The 27,862-nt window shown below is 41.3% G+C and overlaps 1 protein-coding gene across 1 annotated transcript in view; it reads left to right on the forward strand.

Annotated features, from left to right (window-relative positions):
* CDKAL1 (CDK5 regulatory subunit associated protein 1 like 1) overlaps positions 1 to 22,199 on the forward strand; it is a 1,058,601-nt gene extending 1,036,402 nt beyond the window's left edge. The window contains exon 16 of the mRNA XM_007952396.2: positions 21,993 to 22,199. Within this exon, the coding sequence (XP_007950587.2) occupies positions 21,993 to 22,199 (207 nt within the window). The remainder of the gene's footprint in view (positions 1 to 21,992) is intronic.
* The last annotated feature ends 5,663 nt before the right edge of the window (positions 22,200 to 27,862 follow it).

Genomic DNA, 27,862 nt, shown 5'->3' on the forward strand with positions numbered 1-27,862 from the left:
TCAGGTTTTTCCACTAGTTGGTGCCTAATCCACTTCTATATAGTTCCTTTCAAAGCTCAGGGCTCCAGGATTATCTTCTATATCTCTGTCAATTGGTTTTTCTTTTCTTTGTTGGAGAGGGTCTGTGTTGCTTGTCTGCCTATTCCTCCACCCCACCAGAAGTCCTTTACCTGTTTCTCCTTTGATATAAATCAGATTGAGCCTCTGTTACGCCCAGAACCATCTAGGGCTTCCTATCTCAGAGTAAAACTGAAGTCCTAGCTATGACCTACAAAGCCTGTGTGACCTGGCCCTCGTTACCTCTCCAACCTCATCATTGACCTTTCTCCATTGGAACAGGTCAGGCCAGCCACATTGTGTCCATGCTGCTCTCAGAATGAGAAAATACTAGGCAGTCTTCTTCAGCAGGGTCTTTCCACTTCCTAGTCCCTCTGCTTAGAATGCCCTTCCTTTAAAAGTCCACAGGGTATGTCTGTTATCTCTTCCAGGTCCTTGCTGAAACTTCACCTTTTCAGTGACACCTTCCTCAGTAATTCTCGATCAATTAGCAAACCCCAGTGCCATCATAGCCCACCACTCCCTATCTTGGCCTGCTTTATTTCTCTCCATCAGACATACCAATTATTTATGTGTTTCTTGGTCTATCTCCATTTACTAAATGGAAGCACCATGAGGACTAGGATTTTGCTTTGTTGACACCTATGTCCTTATGTCTAGGACAGTGCCTGGTGTGGAACAGATCTTAGTAAATATCTGTAAGATTGAATGAATGAATGAGCAAGTAAACAAATGAACAAACAAATGAATAAACAAACATGTAATAAAAAAGGTTGCAGAGCCAAATATCTGGCCAACCTTTATTTTAGTTATTTAGAACCACTATAAATGCCCCATACAAACAATCACAAAACCTCAGTGTGGTTCAGCTGATCTTGGCCTGGCTCCCTCATGCATCTGCCATCAACTGCACAGCTTCTTGGTGAAGCTTGCTAACACATCTGGTGTTCAGCTGGAAGTTGAGTGATCTAGCAGGAGCTACTGGGATAATTTGGCCCTGTTCCATGTGTCTCACCTACAAAAGGTAACCTGGGCATGAGCTCCTGGTAAGACAGAGGAACAAGAACAGTACACAGACACACGCAAGTGCTTTTCAAGCCTCTGCATGCAACATGTTTGAGAACACCCCATTGGCCAAAATAAGTCACATGGGTAAGATCAAGAAGAAGAAGTGCACTACATAGTTACACATAGAAGACACAGAAACAAATGAAGAATTGGGACTATTAAGGTATTCAGTTTACCACACCCTATGAAATTTTGGGTTTCTTGCTTATGAATTGTACATCTTTCCATCCTCCTTCTGTATTCCCACAAGAACCACATTCGGGTCAACCCTAGATCCAATCCTTCCAGCCCTACATCTTAGTGTCTTATTTTTATATAATGAGTTGTAGAGTTGGAAGGGTTGGATTTAGGAGGGAAAAAAAGAAAAAAATCATGAATCTGAAATCTAAAAATTAATAAAAATAAAGGGACTTTTCCTCTCATGTTCTTTCCTGAGAGGAAATGTTGAAGACCCTAGAGAATGGAAGTTTTTCCCTGAAGTATAATGGTACTCAGCAACTCAACATTATCACCCTTGAAAACTTATAGTAGGCAAAATATTGCCCATGTGCCCCCACCCCCTAATATGTTCCATCATAATTCCCAGGCCCATAAATATGTTATATGACAAGGGAGAATTAAGGTTGCAGATGGAATTAAATTTATCAACCAGTTGGCTTTAAAAGAAAGAGATTGCCCTGGGTTATCCAGCTGGGCCCAAAGTAATCACAAGGATCTTTTAAAGTGAAAGAAGGCAGAAGACTCAATTGCTCACTTTAAAGATAGAAGGGAGGCCACAAGCCAAGGTAACAGATCCTTCCCTAGATCCTCCTAAAAGAGGCCAACATCTTGATTTTAGCCCAGTGAAATCCATTTTGGACTCTGACCTCTAGATCTGTAAGAGAATAAATTTGTGTTGTTTTAAACCACTCAGTTATTAGTAATTTGTTACAGCAGCTATAGGAAACTAATACAGGCTGTGGTAGTTAAATGTTTGTGTGTCAACTTGACTAGGCCTGATTGAGTGGCTGGGCAGCTGGTGGTAGTTATTCCCCATGATGAGACTGGCAGTCAACTCCATAGTGGGATCTACCACAAGCAGCTGAGTAGCTGCCTTTGGGATGTGGTCTGCTTCCTGTATATAAGGAGGAGCCTTAAGAATAGTCTTTAGTATATGGCAGGCTTGGACCCTGCATGTAGTCTTGTCATTGTTTAGCAGCCTGCTATGCTCTGCCGACCTTGGAACTTACAATGGACTTAAGTTAATGGCCTGCTGTGTGGTTTGGTAACATTGGGACTGTGCCTTTCTACTTGTCAACCTTGGGGCTTCTCAGCCTCAGCAGCCAGCAGCTGTCTGAGTAAAGAAATGCCTCTCAGTCCAGTGGGCCAGGAGCAGGAGGCAGAGCTGGACCCCCAAGGTTTAGGGGCTTTCACCCAGCCCCTAGAGCCTGGCACTTTGTACTTGGACTTAAAGCCTCTAAATTGTAAGAATAAACTCCTGCTTGTTAGGCCATCCCATTTGTGATATATTCCTGTCAGAGCATCACCAGGTAATCAGAACACAGGGGCAAATCTTATCCCATAATATCTAAGTCAAAAACAAGGAGAGGTGTATTGACTACTGAGTGGCTGTTTATGTCATCTGTTTTCTACTTTGACTAGCAATCTTAAAAGAGAAAAGAAAGGAAACTCCTTAGGAATTAAGAAGTCGTACCAAAAAAACCCAAACCTATTGTCATCAAGTCAGTTTTGACTCATAATAATCCCATAGGACAGAGTAGAACTTAGAACTGCCCCCATAAGGTTTCCAAGACTGCAGATCTTTACAGAAGCAGACTGCCACATCTTTCTCCTGCAGAGCGGCTGGTGGGTTTGAACTACTGACCTTTTGGTTAACAGCTGAGCTCTTAACCAGTGTACCATCAGAGCTCCTTAAGAAGTGGTATCCAGTGCTAGAGAGAAGAGATAGGTTAGTTACTGGGGGCTATTGAAGAAAAGATAACCAGGAGAGTTTAATGCTCCCCACATCCTGTAGCCATTTTGTCTACCTTTGAACAACACCTCCTCTGAACCCATTCCTTCCCCAGCTAGAGCTAACTCAAACCTCTGAAACCATGACAAGGAACTTTGGATTGGCACCTATTGTAGTGGTTTCTCTAGTGTGAGTGACACCCATAACTGCAAATGCTGGGTGTTAAGGTGTGCATGGAGTCCCAGGAAGGTGTAAACAGTTAAAATATAGAACGAACAAATCTATCCTTGAAGAAGTGCAGCCAGAATGCACCTTACAAGAGAGAATGGCCAGACTTCCATCTCCCCTACTTCGGTTATATTGTCAGAAGGGATCAGTCCCTGGAAAAGAATATCGTGTTTGGTAAAGTTGAAGGTCAGTGAAAACAGAAAGACCCTCAATAAGATGGATTGACACAGTGGCTACCATGATGGGCTCCAGCATAGCAAGGATTGTGAGAATGGCACAGGACCAGGCAGTGTTTGGTTCTGTTGTATGTAACTTGGAGCCAACTCAGTGTCACCTAACAATAACAATCAACCAAAAGATTGGAGGTTCAGGGCCACCCAGAGGCACCTCAGAAGAAAGCCCTGACAGTCAACTTCCAAAAAATCCTCCATTGAAAACTCTATGAAGCACAATTCTACTCTGATATATGTTGGATCACCATGAGTCAGAGTCTGTTTGATAGCAACTGGTTTAAGGTGTGCATGGCTTCCACTTCACTAGATAAAGCTCCACTCTTTCCCAGACAGTTGTATTAATTTATACCATCAGTAGCATCAATGTAGAAGTGTTCTGATTCCTCCACCTACACTTGATATTGTTAGGCTTTTCTTTTTTCTTTTTTTTTTCACCAATCTGCTATATATGTGTATTGGTACCTCATGTTTTTAACATGCATGTTTCTAATTGGGAATGGGGTTGAACATATTTTTATATATTTATTGGCCATTCACATTTCCTCTTCAGTAAAGTATCCATATAAATCTTTATCCATTTTTTTTTTTCTATTGGGTTCTTACTTTTTTATTGATTTGTAGGATTTCTCTATATAAATTCAGCTATATTTGAAGGGACCATTCCCTGTAGAAGGATATCATGCTTGGTAAAGCAGAGGGTCAGAGAAAAAGGGGAAGATGCTCAACAAGATGGATTGACACGGTGACTGCAACGAAGAAGTCAAATACAGCAAGTATTGTGAGGATGGCCAGGACCAGGCAGTGTTCATTCTATTGTGTGTGGGGTCGCCATGAATCAGAGCTGACTTAATAGCATCTACCAACATATAGAGAGCTCTGGTGGCGTAGTGCCTATGGCATTTGACTGCTAACCAGAAGGCTGGTGGTTCAAACCCATCAGCCACTCTTCAAAAGGAAGGTTGGGCAATCTACTTCTATAGTGATAGCACCTCAGAAACCCAAGGAGGGGTCGCTATGAGTCAGATCTGACTCGATGGCAGTGAGTTTGGTTTCTTCTTTTTTTTTTGGTTTAATAACATATATGAAGCAAGTATTTTCTTCTATTTTGTGACTTCTTTCAACCTTTGTGGTGCCATTTTAGAAGTCTGTATATTTTTATGATTTGTTTAAGAACTGTTTCCCTACCTTATGGTTATAAAGGTTTTCCTCCCAGATTGTTTTCTAAAATATTTCAAATTCTGCCTTTCCTAGGTAAGTAGTTCATCTGCTGTAAATTGATTTTTGTGCACCACAAAAACCAAACCCAAATGCCATCAATTTGGTTACAGTCAAGGAGTAGCCATCTTTTAGAATGTAGTCTCATCTGAGGGAAGATCTAAGCTCACTGACGTGGTGAAGACAAGATTTGGGTTGTTGGACTGAAGTCTTAGTTCTTTGCTAGCTGTTGTCCAGAAGCCTCACTCAGTTCCTTGTTACGTGGGCTTCTCCATAGAGAAGATCAAGGCAGCTGGCTTCCATCAGAGCACACCAACAAAAGAAAGAATGAGAAAGATGGAAGCCACGGTCCTTTTCCACCTAATTTCAGAAATGATATCCCATCGGTTGTGTCAAATATTAATAACTGGAAGCAAGTCAGTAAGTTCAGCCCACACCCAAGGGGGAAGAGATTATTCAAGGGCATGAAGACCAGGAGGGTATTCATAGGGGGCCATCATTGAGGCTTCATGCCACACTTGCAGAGTGGTATAAATAATTAAATCTTTTAAGATTGATCTCTTCAAGTGACTTTTGATAGTACCCTTATCTTTGACTTCTTAAAAACTATCCATATTCAAAATAGAAAGGGAGAATGAGCATGCCTTACAATGGGTTTTTAGAAGAATGGATTTGGGAACTTTGAAAGTGATAGGGAAATAGGTAGAGAAGAAAATCAGTGGAGATATGAGCTTTCTTCAGATGATTGAGTTTAATTTAATTAGATGTGTGTACCATGTGGAAGTCCCGGGTGGTGCAAATGGTTCAGTGCTCCACTGCTAGCCTAAAGGTAGGCAGTTCGAACCCACCCAGAGATGCTGCAGAAGATAGGCCTGTTTCCAAAAGATCAGAACATTGAAAATGCTGTGGATCAGTTTACTCTGCACACATGGGGTCCCCATGATCCAGGATCAACTAGACAGCTTCTAACAACAACGTACTATATAATTTTCTTAATTTGTCTGTCTGCATTTTCCAAGCTGAATAACCATTTTACATTTTAACTCATCATTATGAGACTGAGACAGAAGAAAGCACCTGCTATCTTCTTTATTCATTTATTCAGTTCATGGAGCTCAGTGTTGCTAAAACCATATTTCCAGTGTCATTGGAAAAGATACTTGGAACAAATGAGAGGGTTGCATTGTGACAAGAGTTAACATCACACATGGCTTCTTTTTCCATTTTTTTTTTAACTTTTTATTGTGATTTGAGGGAAAGTTTACAGAACAAGTTGGTTTTCCATTCAACAATTCATACACATTTTGTTTCATAACATTAAATGCAATCCCCACAATGTAATATCACCCTTCCCACTTCCTCCCTGTGTTTCCTGTGTCCATTTGTCCTTTTTCCTTTGCCTTCCTATGTTCTGAGCTTTATCCTTCTGTAAATGCTGCCCTTTTGATCTCGTATGTTTGGTTGTTCTAAGGGGTGCGTCCCTCCCTGGTGTTAATTGTTCACCATATAGGCCTGTCTTTTGCTTGGCTGAAAGTTGAGCCAGTGGAGTGAGTTCAATTCCAGGCTTAGATGGTGAGTGAGGGCCACAGTCTCAGGGGTTCTGCCAGTCTCTGGTAGCATACCTTTTTGTAAGCTTTCATTTTAGGTAGAAATAAAAAGGATATAAACAAATGGCAGTGTACTCAGTCATGGCAATGGTTTTTATACTATATTCTAGAACTGTTTCTCATCTCCTGCTTGACCCCTGCTTTTGGTAAATGTAACAGGCCAAGGATTAGGGAAGCATAAGCTCATTTGAATGGCCAGGCAAAACATCTGATGCCAAGTCAAGAGAAAGATAAGAGAATTAAAGAAAAATTAAGGTATTCAGTTAGAGGCCCACAAAATGAAGTAGTGAGAAGGCAGTGCAAAGGTGGAGCACCACCTTTCTTCATTCTTCTTCTCAGGGGTGGAGACAACAGTTCACACTAGGGACACTTACACAAAGAGGTGCCTCCTTTAATTAAAATGCAGTTTTGATTGAAGTAGCCTTCTGCTACAAAGATATTTTTTTAAAGAAAATAATATTTTATTGTGTTTTCAGGGCAAGGTTACACATCAGGTCAGGTTCCCATCTGACAATTTTCACATAAACTGTTCAATGACATTAGTTACATTTTTCACAGTGTGTCAGTGTTCTCTTTAATTGTGTTCTGATGGTTCCCCTTCTAGTTCTCTGCCCCCTTATCTTCTCACCTTTGCTTTAGAGTTCTTGTTGACCTTTTGGACTCATATAGATGGCTTTCTAATGGAGATCTGAAAATAATTTTGTATTCAAAGCAAACTTTCCAAAATAAGATTTTGAGTTGTTTTTTCTAGTAAGTTACTATCCTGCAAAATGTATATTTTAAGATGGTTTCTTTGCATTGATCACATACTTGGTTTCAGTAAGATTCCTGCATACTCCATATGGTCGGGCTTGGTAGCGAAAAACGATTCTAAACTCGAATTTGTCTTGACATAGGAGCTATCAAACAATTTTTTCTTCATCCCTGCAATCTCGCACTTCAAGCTCTAAAAAGGCCTCTGAGCCGTGAGCAGAATTTACACATAAGAAATGTTTTGAATCCATTAAGGTAGTTCAGAGTTTAAGAGTTGTTCTTGTATCTCTTGAGTCAGATGAATAGGATCTTACAGAACTAACAATCAGGTGACAGGCAGACATGAAGCTTTGGTTTTTCATGTGATGATCTCTTTCCTTCATTTGGCAACGCAAGTTTGAGGGTCAGGAATCCTGAAAGCTAAGGATCACTGAGACCAGGCAGGGGGACATCAGCTCTATTCCTTTGGTGGATATGAAGGCAAAATTATTCCTAACAGAGTCTGAAATTGCCTTTGCTCCTACAGTAGGTAATTTAATGATTTAAGTTCTGCCTTATTAGCAAAACCTGTGTTTATTTGGCTATCACCAAAATAAGAGTTAAAAACAAAACAAAAAAAAATCTATGATATTAACACTAGAGTGATATTTTGTGTGTGTTCCATTTGAAAACGTCTCCTTCGCAGTTTTAGTGACCCAATAGTGATGATGTGTTTGGGGTGAGTGGGGAGAGGCAAATTCCATAGGAATGATATCTAAAGTAGAATTGCTCCTGCCCAAAAGTGATTCAGAAAGGTCAAGGGGATGTGCTGTCCTTGTGTGATGAGAGAGGTTTTAAAACATCCAGGTTCACTCAAATAAATGAAACTAAATCAAACCCGCTGCCATAGAGTCAATTCAACTCATAGCAACCCTATAGGACAGAACAGAATTGCCCAAAAGGGCTTCCAGGAAGCTGTGGTGGCATAGTGCCTAAGGCATTTGACTACTAACTAGAAGGCTGGCAGTTCAAACTCACCAGCCACTCCTTGGAAAGAAGGTTGGGCCATCTACTTCCATAGTGACACTGCCTCAGAAATTGAAGGAGGAGTCACTATGAGTCGGATCCAACTTGATGACAATGAGTAGAGAGGGTTTCCAAGGCTGTAAATCTTTGCAGAAGCAGACTGCCTCCTCTTTCTCCCACAGAGTGACTAGTGGGTTCAAACAGTCGACCTTTTGGTTAGCAGCCAAATGCTTCAACCACTGTGCCACCAGAGCTCTTTAAATAAATGAAAAGCATAGCTAATTCCATTTTTAATTTTGTCGATCTTGTTATATGCCAGCATGCCTACAAGGTTGATAGGCTATCCAAATAACATTTTTTTAGAAAGATTTAAAGAACTCAAAAATACTACCATCTTTGGAGATAACAGACCATTCCTACTTACAGCATATTAAGATGTTCCCAATTTGGGAAATGTTTTGAAGAGTAGTGAAGAAAGGTAGCTTGGCAACCCTTAACCCCCACTGTATGCCCTGATATCTAGTAATGACAGGAAGCCCAGGGACAGAGTTGTCAGTCAGTCGTGGAAGGGAGCTGGCACATGGAATACGATTACAGGGCTCTGGCAACACCTGCAGGTGTCAGGGACAGAAGAACTCATTTAGAAGCTGTACGGCAAGATGGGAAGACAGGTGGCAACTCTCTTACAGGGATATCTTTTATTTGAGCAGAACCAGACCAACTGTTCCTCATTAAAACACATTTTGCAACATGTTCTAATGTGAGCGGATCAAGTGTATATGTGTATTCTGAGAAAATTTAATGGTGTGCCATCTACAGGTCACACTTACAAAGTCTCACCACAGCTCAGAATTGCAAGACAGGTAGCACAAAATGTCTCTGCCTAATATGAAGCTAGCTTTCCTCAAATGGCTTTCTGTGGGGAAAAATGAAAATACTACCATTCCCTCCACAAGACACAGTATCAAGTGGATAAAGTCAGCTTGGTGGGCGTCTCTATCCTGACAGGCATTTTAGTCATTATACAGTGCCTTGGTTTTTCTCATTTCTTTATGTTGAGTTATAAATGCATCTCTCATGTATTGCCACCAGGGCTTTTCTTAGTATGAGTAAAGCCAAGCTGCTCATCTGCTCTACCATTTATACCTATTATCTGTAAGTTCAGGAGCCCTGCTGGTGCAATGGTTGAGTGCTCAGCTGCTAACTGAAAGGTTGACTGTTCAGACCCACCCAGCAGCTCCACAGGAGAAAGATCTGGCAATCTGCTCCCATAAAGATCACAACCTAGATACTCTATGGGGCAATTTTACTCTGTCACGTGAGGTTGCTATGAGTTGATAATCAACAGATTCAGGGGCATCTATCTTAGTTATCTAGTGCTACTGTATCAAAAATGGTACGAGTAGATGGCTTTCACAAACAAATTTATTTTTTCACTGTTTAGGGAGCTAGAATTCAGGATGACAACTCCAGGGAAAGGCTTTCTCTATTTGTTGGCTCTGGGGGGAAGATTCTTGGTTCTTCTGTTTCTCGGTTCCTTGGAGAGGTCATGTGTCCTGGCATCTGTCTTACCACATCTCTGCATACTTCCTTGCTTATTTAATCTCTTCTATATCTCAAAATCCTGCCCCATTGACATAACAAAGACAGCCCATCCCAAAATGGGATTGTAACCATGGGCATAGAAGTTAGGATTTACAACTCATTTTTGGGGGACACAATTTAATTCATAATAGTACCTAACAACCAAAAAATCCTAAATTGGGAGTCCTTGGGTTGACTGTGCAAACTGTTAAGCGCCTGACTACTAGCCAAAAGATTGACAGTACAGATCCACTCAGGGGAGCCTTAGAAGAAAGAACTGGCAATCCACTTCTAAAAGGCCAGAGCTTTGAAAACTCTATGGAATGCAGTTCTTCTCTGAAACGCATGAGTCAGAATTAATTGTCAGCAACTGTTTTTATCTATAAGTAAGGCAAGTGACTTAAAGACACAGTTAATTGATAGTAACTACTTCTTCACTGAGGAGGATTAAACAAGAAAATGTATGTAAACTACTTATGATCTACTTGGTGGATAATGAATACTCAATTAATATCACTTCTTCTACTTCTTCTACTTATTATATTTACATAGAATTTGTCCTCCAATTTTTTTTACTTGATGCTTCTGAATCTGTGGCCATATTACATATTATAATTCAGACATGTCTTTGATGAGAAGGAGGAGGAACTACAGAAAAAAGCCTCTAACCACATTGACTTTCTTCCATTGGAAGCTGAAATCCGTCCAACTCACAAGAAACGGATATTTGCAACTCATATTAATATAAAATACAAAGGTACAAGTCGAAATGCAAATATCCACTTAGAAAACACTGGTCAACCACCTCCTAAATGCCCTTTCCTCCAAGTCTCCATCTCTTTTTGTGGAAACATCTCTGAGTAGAATAAATTTGGGAGGCCCTAGAGATCCATTTTCTCCCCATGTTGGGTAGCTTAGCTAGCACCTGGTTCAGCAGATCTGAATGATCCCAGTAGAATGAAAAGTCCTTAGCCGAGGCTAAGGCCTGGAGGGCCCCTGACTTCCAAGGCTGTTTTGCTACCAGGAAGCTTCATGATCAACCAGGCGTGTAGTCACCTAGATAATGCCCATCCCCCTTCCCTGTAACAATATTGAGAATACTTTCTGCTGGAATGATGAGAGCTTGTTGTTGTTAGGTGCCATCAAGTCAACTTCAACTCATAGTAACCCTTTGTACAATACAACAAAACACTGCCTGGTTGTGCACCAATCTCAAAATCCTTGCTATACTTGAGGTCATCATTGCAGCCACTGTACCAATTCATTGAGGTTCTTCCCCTGACCCTCTACTTTACCAAGCATGATACCCTTCTCCAGGGAATAATCCCTTCTAACAACATGACAAAAGTAGGTGAGACAAAGTCTGACCATTCTCACTTCCAAGGAGCATTCCAGCTGCATTTCTTCCAGGATAGATTTGTTTGTTCTGTTGGTAGTCCATAGTATTTTCAGTATTCTTCACCAATATTGCAATTCAAAGGCATCAGCTCTTCTTTGGTCTTCTTTATTTATGTCCAGTTTTCATATGCATATGAAATGATTAGAAATACCATATCTTGGGTTGGGTACACCTTAGTCTTCAAAGTAACATCTTCACTTCTTGACACTTTAAAGAGGTCCTTTGCAGCAGATTTGCCCAGTGAAGTATGTCTTCTGATTTCTGACTGCTGCTACCATAGGTGTTGATTGTGGATCCAAGTAGAATGAAATCCCTAACAACTTCAGTCTTTTCTTGATTTATTGTGATGTTGCTTAGTGATCCAGTTGTGAAGGTTTTTGTTTTTTCTTTATGTTGAGGTGCAATCCATACTGAAGACTGTAGTCCTTGATCTTCATTAATAAGTGTTTCAAGTCATCTTTACTTTAGCAAGCAAGGTTGTGTCATCTGCATATCACAGGTTGTTAATGAGCTGTCCTCCAATCCTGATGCCACGTTCTTCTTCATATAGTCTAGCTTCTTGGATTAATTGCTCAGCATATAGATTGAATAAGTGTGGTGAAAGAATACAACCCAGATGCACACCCCTTCTGATTTTAAACCATGCAGTATCCCCTTGTTCTGGTAGAACAGTAGCCTCTTGGTCTATGTAGAGGTTCCTCAGGAGCTCAATTAAGTGTCTGGAATGCCTATTCTTCTCAATGTTATCCATAATCTGTTATGACCCACACAGTCAAGTGCCTTTGCATAGTCAATAAAACACAGGTAAACATCTTTCTGGTATTCTTTTCTTTCAGCTGGGATCCATCTGACATCAGCAGTGATATCCCTCATTTCATGTTCTCTTCTGTATCCAGCTTATATTTCTGGAAGATCCCTGTCAATATACTGCTGCAACCATTTTTAAATTATCTTCAGCAAAATTTTACATGCGTATATATTAATGAGGAGCTCTGGTAGCGTAATGCCTACGGCACTTGACTGCTAACCAGAAGGCTGGCGGTTCAAACCCCCCAGCCACTCCTCAGAAGGAAGATAGGGCAATCTACTTCCGTAGTGATACTACCTCAGAAGCCCAAGGAGGGGTCGCTATGAGTTGGGTCCGACTCGACAGCACATAACAAAAACAACAATATATTAATGATATTGTTTGATAATTTCCACATTCTGTTGGATCACTTTTCTTTGGAGTGGGTACAAATATCAATCTTTTCCAGTCATTTGGCCAGGGTCTTCCAAATTTCCTGGCATAAACAAGTAAGCACCTCCAACAATGCATCCATTTGTTGAAATATCTCAATGGGTATTCCGTCAATTCCTGAAGCCTTGTTTTTCACCAATTCCTATAGTGCAGCTTGGACTTCTTCCTATAGTATCATTGGTTCTTAATCATATTCTACATCCTTAAATAACTGAACATCAACCAATTCTTTTTGGTACAGTACCTCTGTGTATTCCTTCCATCTTCTTTTGATGCTTCCTACATCATTCAATATTTTTCCCATAGAATCCTTCAATATTACAATTCAAGGTTTGAATTCTTTCTTCAGTTATTTCAGATGAGAGCTTTGGAGACCACATATACCACTGTAATAGGAAGAAGAATGTTCCCCAAAGATGTTCATGCCCTAATCCCCAGCACCTGTGAATATGGACCCTACATGGCAAAGGGGTCATCAAAGGTGTGATTAGGTTAAGGATTTGAGATGAAGAGATTATTCCGGGTTATCCTGATATGCCCAATGTTATCACAGAAAAACTAAACCAGTTGCCATCAAGTTGACTTCAACTCACGGTGACCCCATATCTCGTGTAAACCCCAGATTCTTAGTGAAGACTGTTTGAAGCAGAGCACAGACATTAAAGCAGTGTTCTAATGATAGGTCAAAGGCATTTATTACTTCCAGAATAAACAGGACACTGATTAGTAGAACAGCATACATCATCACCAGCCAAGGTTTCCCAAAATTAGGCTCCATCCCAGGGTGATTTTAGATTACATCCTAACATGTCCACTTCATGGCTTCAGAAGAGAATGCCTAACCCCTCTCCCAGGGTTAAATATAACATGACAGCCATGTCTATGTGCCATATGTATGTACAGAGAACAGGTATGGAAAGGCGGTAATAAAAGGTAGGCCAAAAAAGGAAACTTACTGCCATCGAGTTGATTCCAACTCATAGCGACACCTCCTTGAGTTTCCGAGGCAGTATCTCTATGGAAGTAAATTGCCCAATCTTCCTTCTGAGGAGTGGCTGGTGTGTTTGAACCGCCAGCTTTCGGGTTAGCAGGCAAATGCCTTAGGCACCATGACATCAGAGTTCCCTGATAAAAGGTAAAAGAGTGTAATTAAGGTAGAAAGTCCTCTGCAGGCAGTTTAGGGTGAGTGACTATCTCCTGATCCTACCCTAGATTTTACTGGCATCAGGAACAGTTCTTCCTCTTTTACCCTACTAAGATAAGTTAGCAGAGTTCTGGGTTTCTTCAGAGGGCAATCCTCTTCCCCTAAGCCACACACTTTACTTTGTGTCCATTGGTAACTGTTATGTCCACTAGCAGCTAAGGAGACAATGAGAGAGATACAACACATTGGTACCTCAGCAGCCTACACTGAAGAAGCTCATACCCAGCATTGTGCAAGAGACAGGAGAAGCTGGCCATTCACCACAGTGGATAAGCGCTATGATTAGGGGCCCCCAGCAGATGTGGCTCAACCACTGAAGAGGATGGCTGAGTTGTTGAGAGAGATTTTCCTGAAGAAGGTCATGTCTGAGTTGAGATCTGAGAAAATAGTAACAAGAGGAGCCACAGGGCAGACAGTGGCCAGAGAGGAGATAACTTGTTCAGTCCGAGAACAGAACAAGGACAAAGAGGTAGTAACTGTGATTTTTTTTTTCTTTCTGGTTTCCTTGAAAACAACATTATAGCAATATTAGATATTGATGGAAAAAGCAGATGTGAAAATAGTCCACTGGCACATCTAGCAATTGAATCCCTCCTAATAAATTCTGGGATCTTAGTTTTGGAGTCAAAAGGTTGGGCAATCTATGTCCATAGTGATACTGCCTCGGAAGCCCAAGGAGGGGTCGCCATGAGTCAGATTTGACTTGACAGCAGTGAGTTTGGTTGTTTTTTGGAGTTTTGGAGTCTCTGGGTGATGTAAATGGTTAGTGTACTCAGCTGCTAACTGAAAGTGTGATGGTTCAAGTCCACCTTGGAAGGAAAGGCCTGGTGATCTACTTCCGAAAAATCAACCATTGAAAACCCTGTGGAGCATAGTTCTACTCTAACACACACAGGATTGTCATGAGTTGGAGTTGACTTGACTACAACTGTGGTGTACGATGGTTTTAGCTAAGGGCCTTCCCAGGAGGTTCACCAAACAGATGGAGTGCACATGAAGTAAGATGTGCTGACTTCATGGTAGACATAGCTTCTCCATTGTGGGTTATGACTTGTTAGCAGAGTATCCAGGACAGAATGTCACCTTGGTACTGTTGGTAAGAGGAGGCACTGGGCCTCCCCACCACACTCCTTCTGTGATGTAGACATAAGAGCAGCCATTTATTGTAAACATTCTGTCTCCCAGGCACTCTGCTTGGGCTCTGACTGTATTATTTCTAATCTTTTGGGTATATTACCACTACTCTTCAATAACATTTTAAGATAGCCATTTTATTCCCATTTCACAGAAAAGATAACTAAACTTAAGAGATCTTAAACCATTTGCCCAAGGTCACATAGCTGATAAATTTCTGAACTTGGATTCAGTGTCTGGCTTGCCAGAATTCAAAGCCCATGCTCATCCATTACATTATGTGCCTTCCAATGGTAAGTGTAAGGAACAAAAATGGCACGGAGCAACTGATCCTATTTGAAAGGCAAGTAAAATTATGACTTTGAAATTTTACAATAAGAATACCATGGAATCAGTTAATCTTGAGTTTAATTGTTCAAGACTCTCCCCTTCATACACACACACACACACACACACACACACACACATCAAAACCCAAACTCACTGCCATCGAGTCACATCTGACTCATAGTGATCCCTCCTTGGGTTTCCGAGACAGTATCACTATGGAAATAGATTGCCCAATTTTTCTTCTGAACCAAACCCACTGCCTTTGAGTTGATCCTGGCTCATAGTGACCCTCATTGGGTTTCCAAGGCTGTACATCTTTACAGAAGTAGATTGCTTCATCTTCCTCTCATCGAGCAGCTGGTGGGTTTGAACCTCCGACCTTCTGGTTAGCTGGTGATTTAGTACCAAACCAAACCACACTACTGCCATCGAGTCAGACCTGACTCATAGCGACCACTCCTTGGGTTTCTGAGGAAGCTCCGGATGGCCCTACCCACTATACCACCAGAGCTCCTTCTTAATGTAGATATCTTACATAATCCTCATGACAGCTCTGTATTATGCAAATAGTAACAGTATCTCCATTTCATAGATGAGGAAATGGAGCCAAAATAATTTTTCCAGCATTATCCACAAGGAACACAGATTTGAGCCCAGCCTGTCTGACCCCAGAGGCTGACCACTTACTACCTCCTGGAACTACCCCCATTTGTGCTTCATGTCTTTAAATGTAGTCATGTTAAGGGATCACTTTCTTTTTCCAATGACACATGTATAACAGAGGAGGCTCAGGTTAGAAATAGTCTTGTTATCATCCCAAATGCCTTTCTTTATCTGATTGAACTGTGATTCCTAAAGTTTCTGAACATGAGGGAAAAGTTTTTTGCTGTGTTGTTTTCCATGTTTTGAATAGTATAGAAGATGCATATATGTGGTTCTGCTTTAAGAGATACATTATTTGGATAGGCTTTGATTAGATATACTTTTGAAAATTAGTCGAATAAATTAAAAATTAGCAAGTAAGTATGTTTAGGAATTAATCAAAGTAACAGTGAGAATTACAAGGGGAAGAAACACCCATGTTAATCAAGGTTAACACAGAGTGCGTGGTGGGACTTCTCAGTGTGTCCTTAGCCTGTTATAACTGCATAAGTACATGGACATTTTGATTGGACACAAATTTTAAAATGGGGATTTTTCTGGGAGTTAGTAAGTGCTCAGGCTCTGGGAGATGCAAATGTATTTTGGAATTTTGGGGAATAAAAACCTTGATAATATTTAAGAAATTTAGGAGGGGATTGAGCCACTGTTTGCTATTCAGAATATTGACCCTAGTAAGTTTTTCTCTAAAGTAAATTATATGCATTGTTCTTTGTGTGCATGTTAGCTTTTATTTTAATAATGGTTATTTATCATCATTTTACCTATAAACACTTTTTATTATTACCTTATAGAAATGCTACATTATTTTCTGTTCACAAACCCTGCTTCTGACTATGAAAATCTGCCACAGCTCTGAGCATCTTGGACGTTATGAGAAAGTCCTTGCATTTCTTGTATTTGAAAACTATTTTCCCTTTGGTATCACAGTGATAACCCGTTACCATCAAGTCAATTCTCACTTATAGCAACCCTATAAGACAGAGTAGAATTAACTGCCTGTATCATTTCCAAGGTTTTCGAGGCTGTAATCTTTACAGAAGCAGACTGCTACATCTTTATTTAGCTCATGGAGCTGCTGGTGGGATCAAACTACCAACCATTCAGTTAGCAGCCAAGTGCTTAAACACTGTAGCACCAGGACTCCTTAGTGATCATTAAAATGTGCAGAGTTAGTTGGCTACTTATATATAAACACAGTATCATCAAACTCCCTCTCACTCCCTTAATCAAAATCTTGATTTAGTTAAAGGGGATAATGAAAGAAGCTCTGTTTTCCTTCTCCTCCTCTGTTGTCAAGCTTCCACCTTGGTCTTAAAGAAAGCGGCAAGTCAGGCAGGCCTCTAATGGCTGCATGTTCCTGTATGGTTATGGGATGCAGCCTTGTCCACAAGGAACAGGAGGGAGACTCAGCACCAAAATGCTTTTAAAGGTTCAGTTATAGTCAAATGGGTTAAATATTTGAATGGGAGAGAGAAAGAAAATAAAAAAGTGATGGGAACCAACAAGGTTGGCAGTTTAACACCCCTTTCCCCCTAGGTGCCTTGGAAGAAAGTCCTGGCAACCTGCTTCTGAAAGGTTACAGACTTGAAAACCCTTTGGAGCACAGTTCTACTCTGACACATGTGAGATTGCCATGAGTTGATGGCAGCTGATTTGGTCTGTTTGATATTTTGAGCAAAATATTATGGCAAATGATAAGGAGAGGAAAAAGTTTGTAAGAATGTTGTCAAAAGTCAGAGGTTTTTTTTTTTTTAAGACACAGAGCACAGGCTCATTACATGTTCAGCAACTTCGTAAAGCAAAATGTATTATAAACCCAACCAAATGCTCAGTGCCTCAAGACTTAGAAGTCCTGCCCAGCTGAGCCTGGTCCTTGGCCTGGAGCCACTAATACCCCATTGGCAGCTTCTTAAATTACAGGCACAAACCAAGGACAAGCTTTCTTAACTGGGGGTGGGTACAGAGATGGATTTTCCCTGAAGCTCAGGAGCTTCAGTTTCAGCATCCCCCTCCAACCCCACCCCATTTGGTGGTCCCTCCAAGCCCTGCACCAAATTCTGTGTTCATACATGTATATATTTTTTAAGAGCTGTTAGTGGCTGTAGAGTCAGCTCTAACTCATTGTGACCCCATCAACAACAGAAATGAAGGTTGTCCAGCCCCACACCATCTTCACAATCGTTGACATGCTCAAGCCCATGGTGGAGGCCACAGTGTATTTTGAGTGTCTTCCAACCTAAAGGGTTCATCTTCTGGCACTACGCAGACAATATCCTGTTGTGACCCATAATGTTTTCATTGGCTAATTTTTGGAAGGAGACCTCCAGGCCTTTCTTCCTACTCCTTCTTAGTCTGGAAGTGGCATTGAAACCTGCCCACCATGGGTGACCCTGCTGGTATTTTAAATACTGACAGCATCCCTTCTACCATCATAGCAACATACAACAAACAAACAGACAGGTGGCAGTCCTTAAAGACAGTCTGCCCAAATTCTGTAAGCTTCAGACTCAAAAAAATATGAATCCACTGCTGGGTGAGGGTGTCTGTGAACCTCCTGAAATAATATACATATGTGACAGTGTGCATCTGTATATGGGCACCTCTACATTTTTCTGGGGAAGAAATCTATAGCTTTTATTAGCTTCTCAAATCTGTCTGTGACTGAAAAAGGTTAAAGCACTCTGGCCTAGGTGACATTAATTAGCCTCTCAGTGCTGGTCTTGTATACCCAAACTTATGAAAGTGGAACCAAACCCACTGCCATAGAGTCAATTTTGACTCATAGCAACCCCCATTAGGTTTCCAAGGGAATAAATTCTTTACAGTTTCTCTGCTATTCATAAAGTTTTCCCTGGCAATTCTTTGAGAAGAAGACTTCCTAGTCTGTCTCAGTCTGCAAGCCACACCAAAACCTGTGCACCATTTGCAACCCCACTGGTGTTTAAAACACTGGTGGCACAGCCGCAAGCCTCACAGCAACACGCCACCAGAGCACAACAAACCAACAGACAAGTTTGTCTCCCTTAGCTGTTCGAAACTTCTCCACCCTCCCTTTACCTGGATCCTTGCCAGTTGTTCATTCTGTCTTGGATGCACTGGCTTTCCTTTCCTTTCCCCTCTGCTTTTCCTGCTGCTTGGGGGTTGGGGCCTGGGTCCCTCTCCTTACCTGGATGCCTCTGCCACTTGCTTTGTCCTGGGTGCCCTGGCTTTCCTTTCTTTTCCCCTCCACTTTTCCTGCCACTTGTGAGAGCTGGACAACGAATAAGGAAGACTGAAGAAGAATTGATACTTTTGAGTTGTGGTACTGGCGAAGAATGCCGAAGGTACCATGAACTGCTAAAAGAACTAACAAATCTGTCCTGAAGGGAGTACAGCTGGAATCCTCTTTGGAAGTGAGAATGGCCAGACTTCATCTCACCTACTTTGTTCATGTTGTCAGAAAGGACATTCCCTGGAGAAGGATGTCATGCTTGGTAAGGTGGAGGGTCAACGAAAGAGGGGAAAGCCCTCAACGAGATGGATTGACACAGTGGCAGCAACAGTGGGCTCAAGTATAGTGGGTATCGCAGAGCTGGCCTGGGACTGGGCAGTGTTTCATTCTGCTGTGCATATGGTTGCTATGAGTTGGAGATGACTCGACGGCACCTAACAACAACAACAAATCTTTACGGAAGTGGATTGCCCCATCTTCCTTCCATGAAGTGGCTGATGGGTATGAACCGCCAACCTTCTGGTTAGCACTCAATGGTTTAATTACTAGAGGAAACAACTGATGGGTCATATAAAATATCGCCCTGAGTACATCTCATAACACTGATCACCAGAGGCATAGACAGGCATCTTCTTGGTCAGCTATAAATCTCCTTTATAATGCATACCTTCATTTTCATTCACTCACTCATTCATCTCTCAGCACTTGCTGACTACCTGCTTTGTACCTGGAGCTGTGCTAGGCTCCAAGAGTTCAGGAATGAATTAGGTCACATCCCTGCTTTTGAGAAAGTCGTATAGCTTCTGCCATTTCAGCTGAAGAAGGACTTTGTGTTCTTTTCCAAGATTGATTTTGAGACCTTGAGCTTATTTTTCATCAGTCAAAATGGAAAACTTATCAACATCCCTAGCTCCAGAATATCACACAAATAAACCACTCTCACCAGAGAGCTGTCTCCCCGGGGGCAGGTGCAGGCTTTAGAGACCCACTGAGCTCTTGGCTTTGCCTCTTCTGAGAAGAAGATGGCTGCCTTCTATCTAGCTGTGTTCCTCTTTCTGAAGGACTCAGAGTGCAGGGACACCAGCAGGGTAGCTGCTCAGATAACTGAGGAGCACAGAAGTAAATAATGGTCTGACTGTCATTGGGGTTGAGAGATTTATCCTTGTGGTTAACAGCTTTATTAATTTTGTAATTAGTCTCCTACAGTCAAAGCAAGAATTCTCCCACATCTATTTTATGTAAATATTAGCCAGTGGAAATTGGGTTGTAAAAGTTATTTTCATTTCACCATTTCTGTTCTTTTTACTTCTCATTACCCACTCATCTGAACAAAAATACTGTTGACTACATCACAAATCTTTTGTTCCCTTCTCTCCATCTCTTCTCCCATCAGCTTAACATGGGTCCTTGTTAGCTCCCATCTCAATTATTTTTCACAACTTGCCCTTGGATTCTCTAACACTCCCCTCTCTCCAAATACATAGTACACATAACTGTTAGAGTTCCTTTAGTAAAACATAGTTCTTATGCTTGTACCATGCATGGTCAGGTGCAGATTCCTACACAGAACCCAAAAGTACAGTCATGACCCTGTTGTCAAGGAGATTGTTAAAGAGCTTGAAAGAGAAGTATAAGCAGCATAAAATAGAGGTCAAAGACAGTTTGTACTGCTGCCTAAATCCGCCTTGTGTATTCTTCTACACAGTGTGCTACACCTGTACTCCTCCCTAATTGTTCTTCCATCTAGAACTTCTAACCCACGTGTGCCCTACTCTGCCTCAGTCTTTCAAAATGCCATTCAGGTTTCGATGGGGGAGTCCCATGTTATATGGGGAAGCACCAGTTCTAAAGCTGGTGCACAAAGGGAAAATCTCAAAATGGAATAAAAATTACATTTTGACACTTGAGAACTACCCTAACAGCAGCCAGATACTCCTCTTTAAGAAGTAGGGGAGCAAAGGCCATGTAAAGAAGCAGTGCAGTCATGTCTTCTATATCCTTGTGTTCTCTCCAAGTGGGGTTTCCCAACCTTTTCTTTGTCATGACACAGAGAGAAAATGACAGTATTTGTACAGCACACTAGAGTGATTGGGGGAGGCTGCAAATGGGAGGTGGCCACCTAGACCTCTCTGAAGGCACCCCTTCTGCAGCCAGACACCAGCTGGGAATTTCTGTCCTAGAAGTGCTCGTCGAATAAAACAGTGGGAAGAATAGACACCCTTGTTGCATGATTTTTTCCTCAGGCATTTTTCTTTCTCTGCGTATATATGGTTGCATTTTTTTAAAATAATGTACATTTGAGATATGATTCCACTCTATACAAATTCTGTCCTCTGGGAATTCTGCCTCAATTCTCCATAAATACTGTTTTTCTGTCTCTCTTAGATAGATGGAAGGATGGATGGATGGATGAATGGTAGATAGGTAGACAGACAGATAGATAGATAGATAACTGCCATCAAGTCAACTCCAACTTATGTTGAAATGTACAACAGAACCATCATCCTCACATTGACCAGTATGTTTGAGTCCATCATTGCAGTTGTGCCAGTCCATCTCACTGAGGATCTCCTTTGTCTTCACTGGCCCTCTACTTCACCCAACATGTTTCTCCCCTAGAGATTGAGCCCTCCTGATGACATACCCAAAGCAAGGAGTCAGACAGTGTTCTGTTGTAATCTATATGGTTTTCATTGACTTATTTTTGGAAGTAGATCACCAGGACTTTGTACTTAGTCTAAGTTTGGAAGTTCTGCTGAAAACTGTCCACCATGAGTGACTCTGCTGATATTTGAAATGCTCATGGCATGCCTTCCAGCGTCACAATAGCACACAAGCAACCACAGAAAAACAAAGTAACAGACAGGTGGTGGCTCTCTCATGATCTATTTAAAATCATTTAACTTGGTCTGACCTCTCAGAGAAACTGTGGCTCATTCATATCTAACTTGGGGCCACTTGACCCATGGTAAGTGTTTGGATATGCCTTTGTCAAAGAGATAAGTGAAAATGGTGGCTCATTCTAGGCTCCCTTTACTTGATATCACAATAAGGCTTTTTCTGCATCTTAAAATGATTTCTTTTTCTCCCTCCCCTCTCTCTCTCTTTAGGAATTCAGAAATAAGTGTGGGGCTCACTTGAGTTCACTCTCCCCCACCTCTGCTGCAATTCAGCGGGATTCAGTGAACTCCAGAATGGTGCTACAGATGCAGAAGCTACATGAAGACTGTGCACTGAAGATATCTGTGGGATTAGCTCTGTTGGCACTTCTTTTTGCTTTCTTTGTGAAGGTCTATAATTGGAACACAACTGAATGAAGCATCTTTGAAGAAGAATAACTTTCTAATTAAAATCTTCATTGAACAGAAAAGCAACCACATCAGCTCTCAAAGGGCAATAATTTGCACTGGTCCTACTGGCTTCTCTTCAGCCACACTTTTTAATGAGGCTCACCCCGTCTCACATTGAGTTGGACCCATTGGTTATTTGACCTAAAACCTAATAGCAGCTGCCACAGCATATCTTTTAAATTAAACTCATTTTGGTTTATTTTTAGCAAGAAAGTGCAAGTGGTTGCATTTTTTTTTTAAATCTCCAGTCTTCAAGTCAGAACCTAATAGTCCAGTGGCACTGGTCATCATTTCCTTGTGTGGGGAGAATTTTGAATCTTCAATAAATATTTTAAAATGTGTTGTTCTCTTTATGCTTTAGTATTAGAGTCGCAATGCAAAATTCCTAAGAAAGTTCTCACAGCAGATGTGTTCCTAAAAAGTTAATATAGAATCCTATTCTGGGAACTTGGATTCTTTTGGAATATGCTGGAAGAGCCTGCCAATTAAAAGCTTCTTGGCAACATTCTGGGAGGTGTGAGGAATCACCCACTTGTGAAGCACCCGCACACTTTTCAAAAATTGAATTTGTCTAAAATAAGCTGTACCCCTTCTCTGACGTTTTTGATTGATCAGATCGAATGTTTTCCTTTCTACCTCACATCATTGGCCTTTGTGAAGTGATTTCTTTCACAATAAAGGGAATTGAGGTAGTAAGTAAATCTTAGGTTTATCAGAATTTCAATAAGCTGTTTGGGTTATATGTTGTTGTTGTTTGCTGCCATCAAATAGGCTACAACTCATGAGGACCCCATGCACAACTGAAGGAAATAGTGCCCAATCCCATGCCATCCCTAGGATCAGTTGTAGATGAGACCATTGTGATTCATAGGGTTATCATTGGCTGATTTTATTCAGTAGATTGCCAGGCCTTTCTCCCTAGTCTGTCTATCTGGAAGCTCAGCAACATGCAAGCATCCACTGACAGATCGGTGATGACTACCCATGAAGTTCTTTGATTGGACTGTATGGACACAGGGAAATTAGCCTTATGGTTACCATAGGATGTTTTTCATCTTTAAACGGCACTCCTGTTCAGATCTTCCTTTTATCTCAACATGTTTCAACCTTTTATTTGTCTTTTCAGGAGCCAAACATTTTAAGTTTTAAATGATTTTAAAATTGAACTGTATCTTCAATTGGTAAATGAAAAATAAAATAAAACTAGTGTTAGTACATTTCTCCCAAACCTGGTATATGCTTCTAAGAAGAAGTCACATTTAAAATGCAAAAGAGCTCCCAGCAAAGGTGTATCTAATGTATGGCAGGTATGGCACGTGCCCTGGGTGCCACTTGAAGGGGGACCCACTGAGCAATTTCTATTAACCCAGTATGGCCCAACTTCCTTCCTCAAGCATGATAGATCAAGAGGCATAGTTAAAGGGAGATTTGGTGGCATAGTGCCTAAGGCATTTGACTGCTAACCAGAAGTCTGGTGATTCAAACCCACCAGCCACTTTTCAGAAGGAAGATTGGGCAATCAACTTCTGCAGTGATATCGCCTCAGAAACCCAAGGAGGGGTCTCTATGAGTCAAATTGTTGGGGGGGGGGCGCAAAAGGGGCATTTGACCCCAGGCACAAATCCAAGGGAATGACAGGCAGACAAGGCACAGAATGACATTCTGAGGCACCCAGACAAGAGAGGGGAAGATGTTTCTGCTGACTTTTGACTGTCAGTGTCCATTCATCTTAAAGTTGGGGCAGGGTGTTACTTAAAGATTGCCTCAGAGTGATTGAATTGGGAGGAGGGTACAATTTAGAGATGGCCTGGGACACTCTTTACCTTTGCTAAGCCCTTGGCTGCTTGTGCCCCTTCAATAGTACCCCACTCTCATGACTACTTGGGAGCATCCCCTCACTTCACAGTAAGATTAGAAGTGTTGGCAGAGTATAGGAGGCTGCCAGGGACCTTGTTTGTTGAGCTATATGCAAAGCCATTTCTTTGTTAATAAACAGAATGAGTTCCAATGGGGTACTTATTTGATAAAAGCATAGCAGAGGTGACAATATTATCCAAAGCCTAGAGTCACATTATACGAGACATAAGAATTTTGTACCCGCAACTCACTAGAGACAGAAAGGTTCTTTTTTACCTCCATTTCCTTCCTCTTTCCTCACTTTTCTGCATCCCCCCCATCTATTTCTTTCCTCTTCTCTAGCTGTATGCTCTCCTCTTTTATACTCTGCTTCCTTCATTTTTTTCTTTCTCTAAGAGACTGATTCACCCAGTTGTTCAACAGTCTCCCTCAGCACTGTGGTGCAGATTCTCAAGGAGTGTTTCAATGTACAGGATGTCCCTACTCATTTCAGTGGTTAAACCTATAACCCATTGTTGTTGAGTCTATCTCAACTCATAGTGACCCTGTAGGACAGAGTAGAACCAACCCATAGGGTTTCCAAAGCTTTAATCTTTACGGAAGCAGATTGTGACATCTTTCTTCCATGGAGTGGCTAGTGAATTTGAACCACCAATCTTTTGGTTAGCAGCCAAATGCCTTACCACTACACCACCAGAACTCCTCTCAGTTACTTACCCTCAATTAGGCTGCAACTCCATTCTGCTCTTTGGTCTGGAAAGTTAAAAAGCCACTGCCTTGCAGCAGGGACCAAATCATATAAATCAGTTGTCATATTCCTACCAACTGGCAAGGGGCATATTGGTGACCATGTTGTTGTTGTTGTTGTGTGCTGTCGAGTCGGCCCTGACTCATAGCGACCCCTCCTTGGGTTTCCGAAGCAGTATCACTACGGAAGTAGGATTGCCCAACCTTCCTTCCGAGGAGTGGTTGGTGGGTTTGAACTGCCAGCCTTCTGGTTAGCAGTCAAGTGCTTTAGCCACTATGCTACCAGAGCTCCTATTGGTGGCCATAGTCTGGAAATTCCTTTTCTCACTATTTCCTTAAAGGGATGGAAAGGAGAAGGGTGTGGGGGTTGCCTACAGCACAGTTCTCTGTAGACAGAACTCTGAATGGGACTGAGGGAGCCTTAGGAGCAAGTATGATCATCAGTAGAGCTGTTATCTTTCCATCTCATCTCCTTCCTAGCCCTGAACTTCCCCTACCCCTTGCAAGTTTCTCTGGCCAGAGAAATCTTAGTGGAAGGGTCATGTCTCACGTTAAAGGCCAGTGTATAGTTTCACCATGTGATCTTCCCACTGCTGGGGTGATGGTGGACACACATGTCAAGATAAAGCCTCCCTCAGCATAGATCCTCTAGTTGTACCATAAGCAGAGTCCCCTTCCAGTATGTGCTAGAAAACATGGATTGTTGAGCAAGACGTGCTTGTGTTGTGTTGAGCCACTGAGATTTTGAGGTTACCATAGCTAAGAATCCCTGCATGGTGCAAATGGTTAACATGCTCAGCTGCTAACTGAAAGGTTGGAGGTTCAAGTCCACCCAAAGGCACCTTGGAAGAAAGACTTACAGAGGTTTTCAAGTATCGAGAACAATGTGGAGCACAGAGCTACATTGATACACATGAGGTCGCCATGAGTTAGAATTGACATGATGGCAACTGGTTTTACCACAGCATATCCTAACCTATCCTGAGTCCTGCAAGGAGTCAGCCATGCTACAGCAGGAGGCATGCAGGTTGTAAAAAAATTGTTGTTGTGCTTCATATTTTATTTTTAAGTTTTTCTCTTAGTCCCAAAGTCATCTTCATCTTCTTCTTTTTCTTTTTTGAATGTGGACTCTGCTGTGCTAAGAAGAAACCAATAAAGAAATCTTTTCAGTACTTTGGCCAATTTTAAAAAAATAAACTCTCCATTAGAATATGGCATGTATAGAAAAATGTATATAAATCATAAGGAGACAGCTTGAAGAATTTTCAAGAAGTGTAACCAGCACAAAGAGGCCCCCAATGTACCTTCCCAGCCATTAACTTCATCACCCTAGAGGCAACCACTATCTTGATTTCTAACACTGAAGATTTTTTCTATGTGTTTATGAACTTTATATACATGGAAATCATCTAGTAGGCACTATTTTGCACCTATTTTCTCTTGTTCAGCATTGATTGTAAGATTGTATCATGTTCTGTGCATTGATTGTTCATTTACTTTCATTGGTCAGTGTACACTGTTATATAAATATACCACATTCTGTTTATCTGTTGTACATATGAGTTGTTTCTAATTGTTTTCTATTATGAATAGTGTTTCTATAAACATATACGTGTGTTTTGGTACATAAATATAAGCATTTATGTGGCAAATATATATCTAAAAGTGGAATTGCTGAGTCATGGTATTTGCATGTTCAGCTTTAGTAGATACTGCCAATGGTTTTCTGAAGTGGTTGTACCAATTTACTTTCCCAGTATCAGTATAAGAAAGTTTTAGATGTGATACATTTGTTTAATTGAAATTTATTTTTCTCCCCACTATTTCTTCTTGGGACGCTGATGATACATTGGTTAAGCACTCAGCTGCTAACTGACAAGTCGGTGGTGGTTCAAACCCACCAGCTGCTCCATGGGAGAAAGATGTAGCAGTCTGCTTCCTTAAAGATTTATAGCCTTGGAAACAGTATGGAGTAGTTCTACTCCATCCTATAGGGTTACTATGAGTCAGAATCAACTCTACAGCAACAAATTTGGTTTGGTATGATTTACTTCTCTCTGTACTTTTGATATTCTTCAGCCAACTGTCTCTACTGACTCCCCTCCATAGTCAGTCATATTTCAGTAGCAATAACTATGAGCTCTTTTTTCCCTCAAATATGCCAGACATTATGATATGCACTTTATAAGTGTTAATTAGTCCTGAAAAAGCAACTCTTAGATAGTAATAATTATCCCCATTATGTTGTTGTTGTTATGTGCCATCGAGTCGGCCCCGACTCATAGCAACCCCTCCTTGGGTTTCTGAGGCATTATTACTATGGAAGTAGGATTGCCCAACCTTCCTTCCGAGGAGTGGCTGGTGGGTTTGAACCGCCAGCCATCTGGTTAGCAGGCAAGTGTCTTATCCACTATGCTACCAGAGCTCCCAGATCCCCATTATACCAATTAAAAATCTGAAATTCACAAGATTAAGTAATTTACCCAAGGACACCAAAACCAAACCTATTGTCATTGTTGCTATTATCAACAATGTTGTTATCACTGAGCCAGTCCCAATTCATGATGACCTCATGTGTTACAGTGTAGAACTGCTTCGTAGGGTTTTCTTGACTGTAATATTTATGGAAACAGATTGCCAGGCCTTTCTTCCATGACATGCTTGAACCAATAACATTTGTCTTAGTAGTCATGTGTAAAGTGTCCTGCCCAGGGACATCCAAGGAACACAGAGCTATTAAATTGTAGAGGCAGGACTTGAACACAGTCTGAGTTCAAAGCCTAAGCCTTTATTACACTGTATTCTCTTTCTGCCCCCTTGTCCCATCTTTGACTAAAATTGACCTCTTCTAACAGATGTGTAGCTAGGGGTGACCATGTGGACACGTGGGTTCTGGGGAGCTCAGCCTCCTTGCTCCAAGAGTGTGCATTGTACTTGATATACACTCTTCTATGAACATTCAAGTTGTTTTGTATTTTTCTGTTTTCATAATCTTCCACTGTTTCAAGTGTGCAATAGTTTGGGAA

The sequence above is a fragment of the Orycteropus afer genome, unplaced genomic scaffold (assembly GCF_000298275.1).
Source record: "Orycteropus afer afer isolate SDZICR_OR568_19922 unplaced genomic scaffold, OryAfe1.0 scaffold00012, whole genome shotgun sequence".
In the NCBI taxonomy this organism is placed as follows: Eukaryota; Metazoa; Chordata; class Mammalia; order Tubulidentata; family Orycteropodidae; genus Orycteropus; species Orycteropus afer.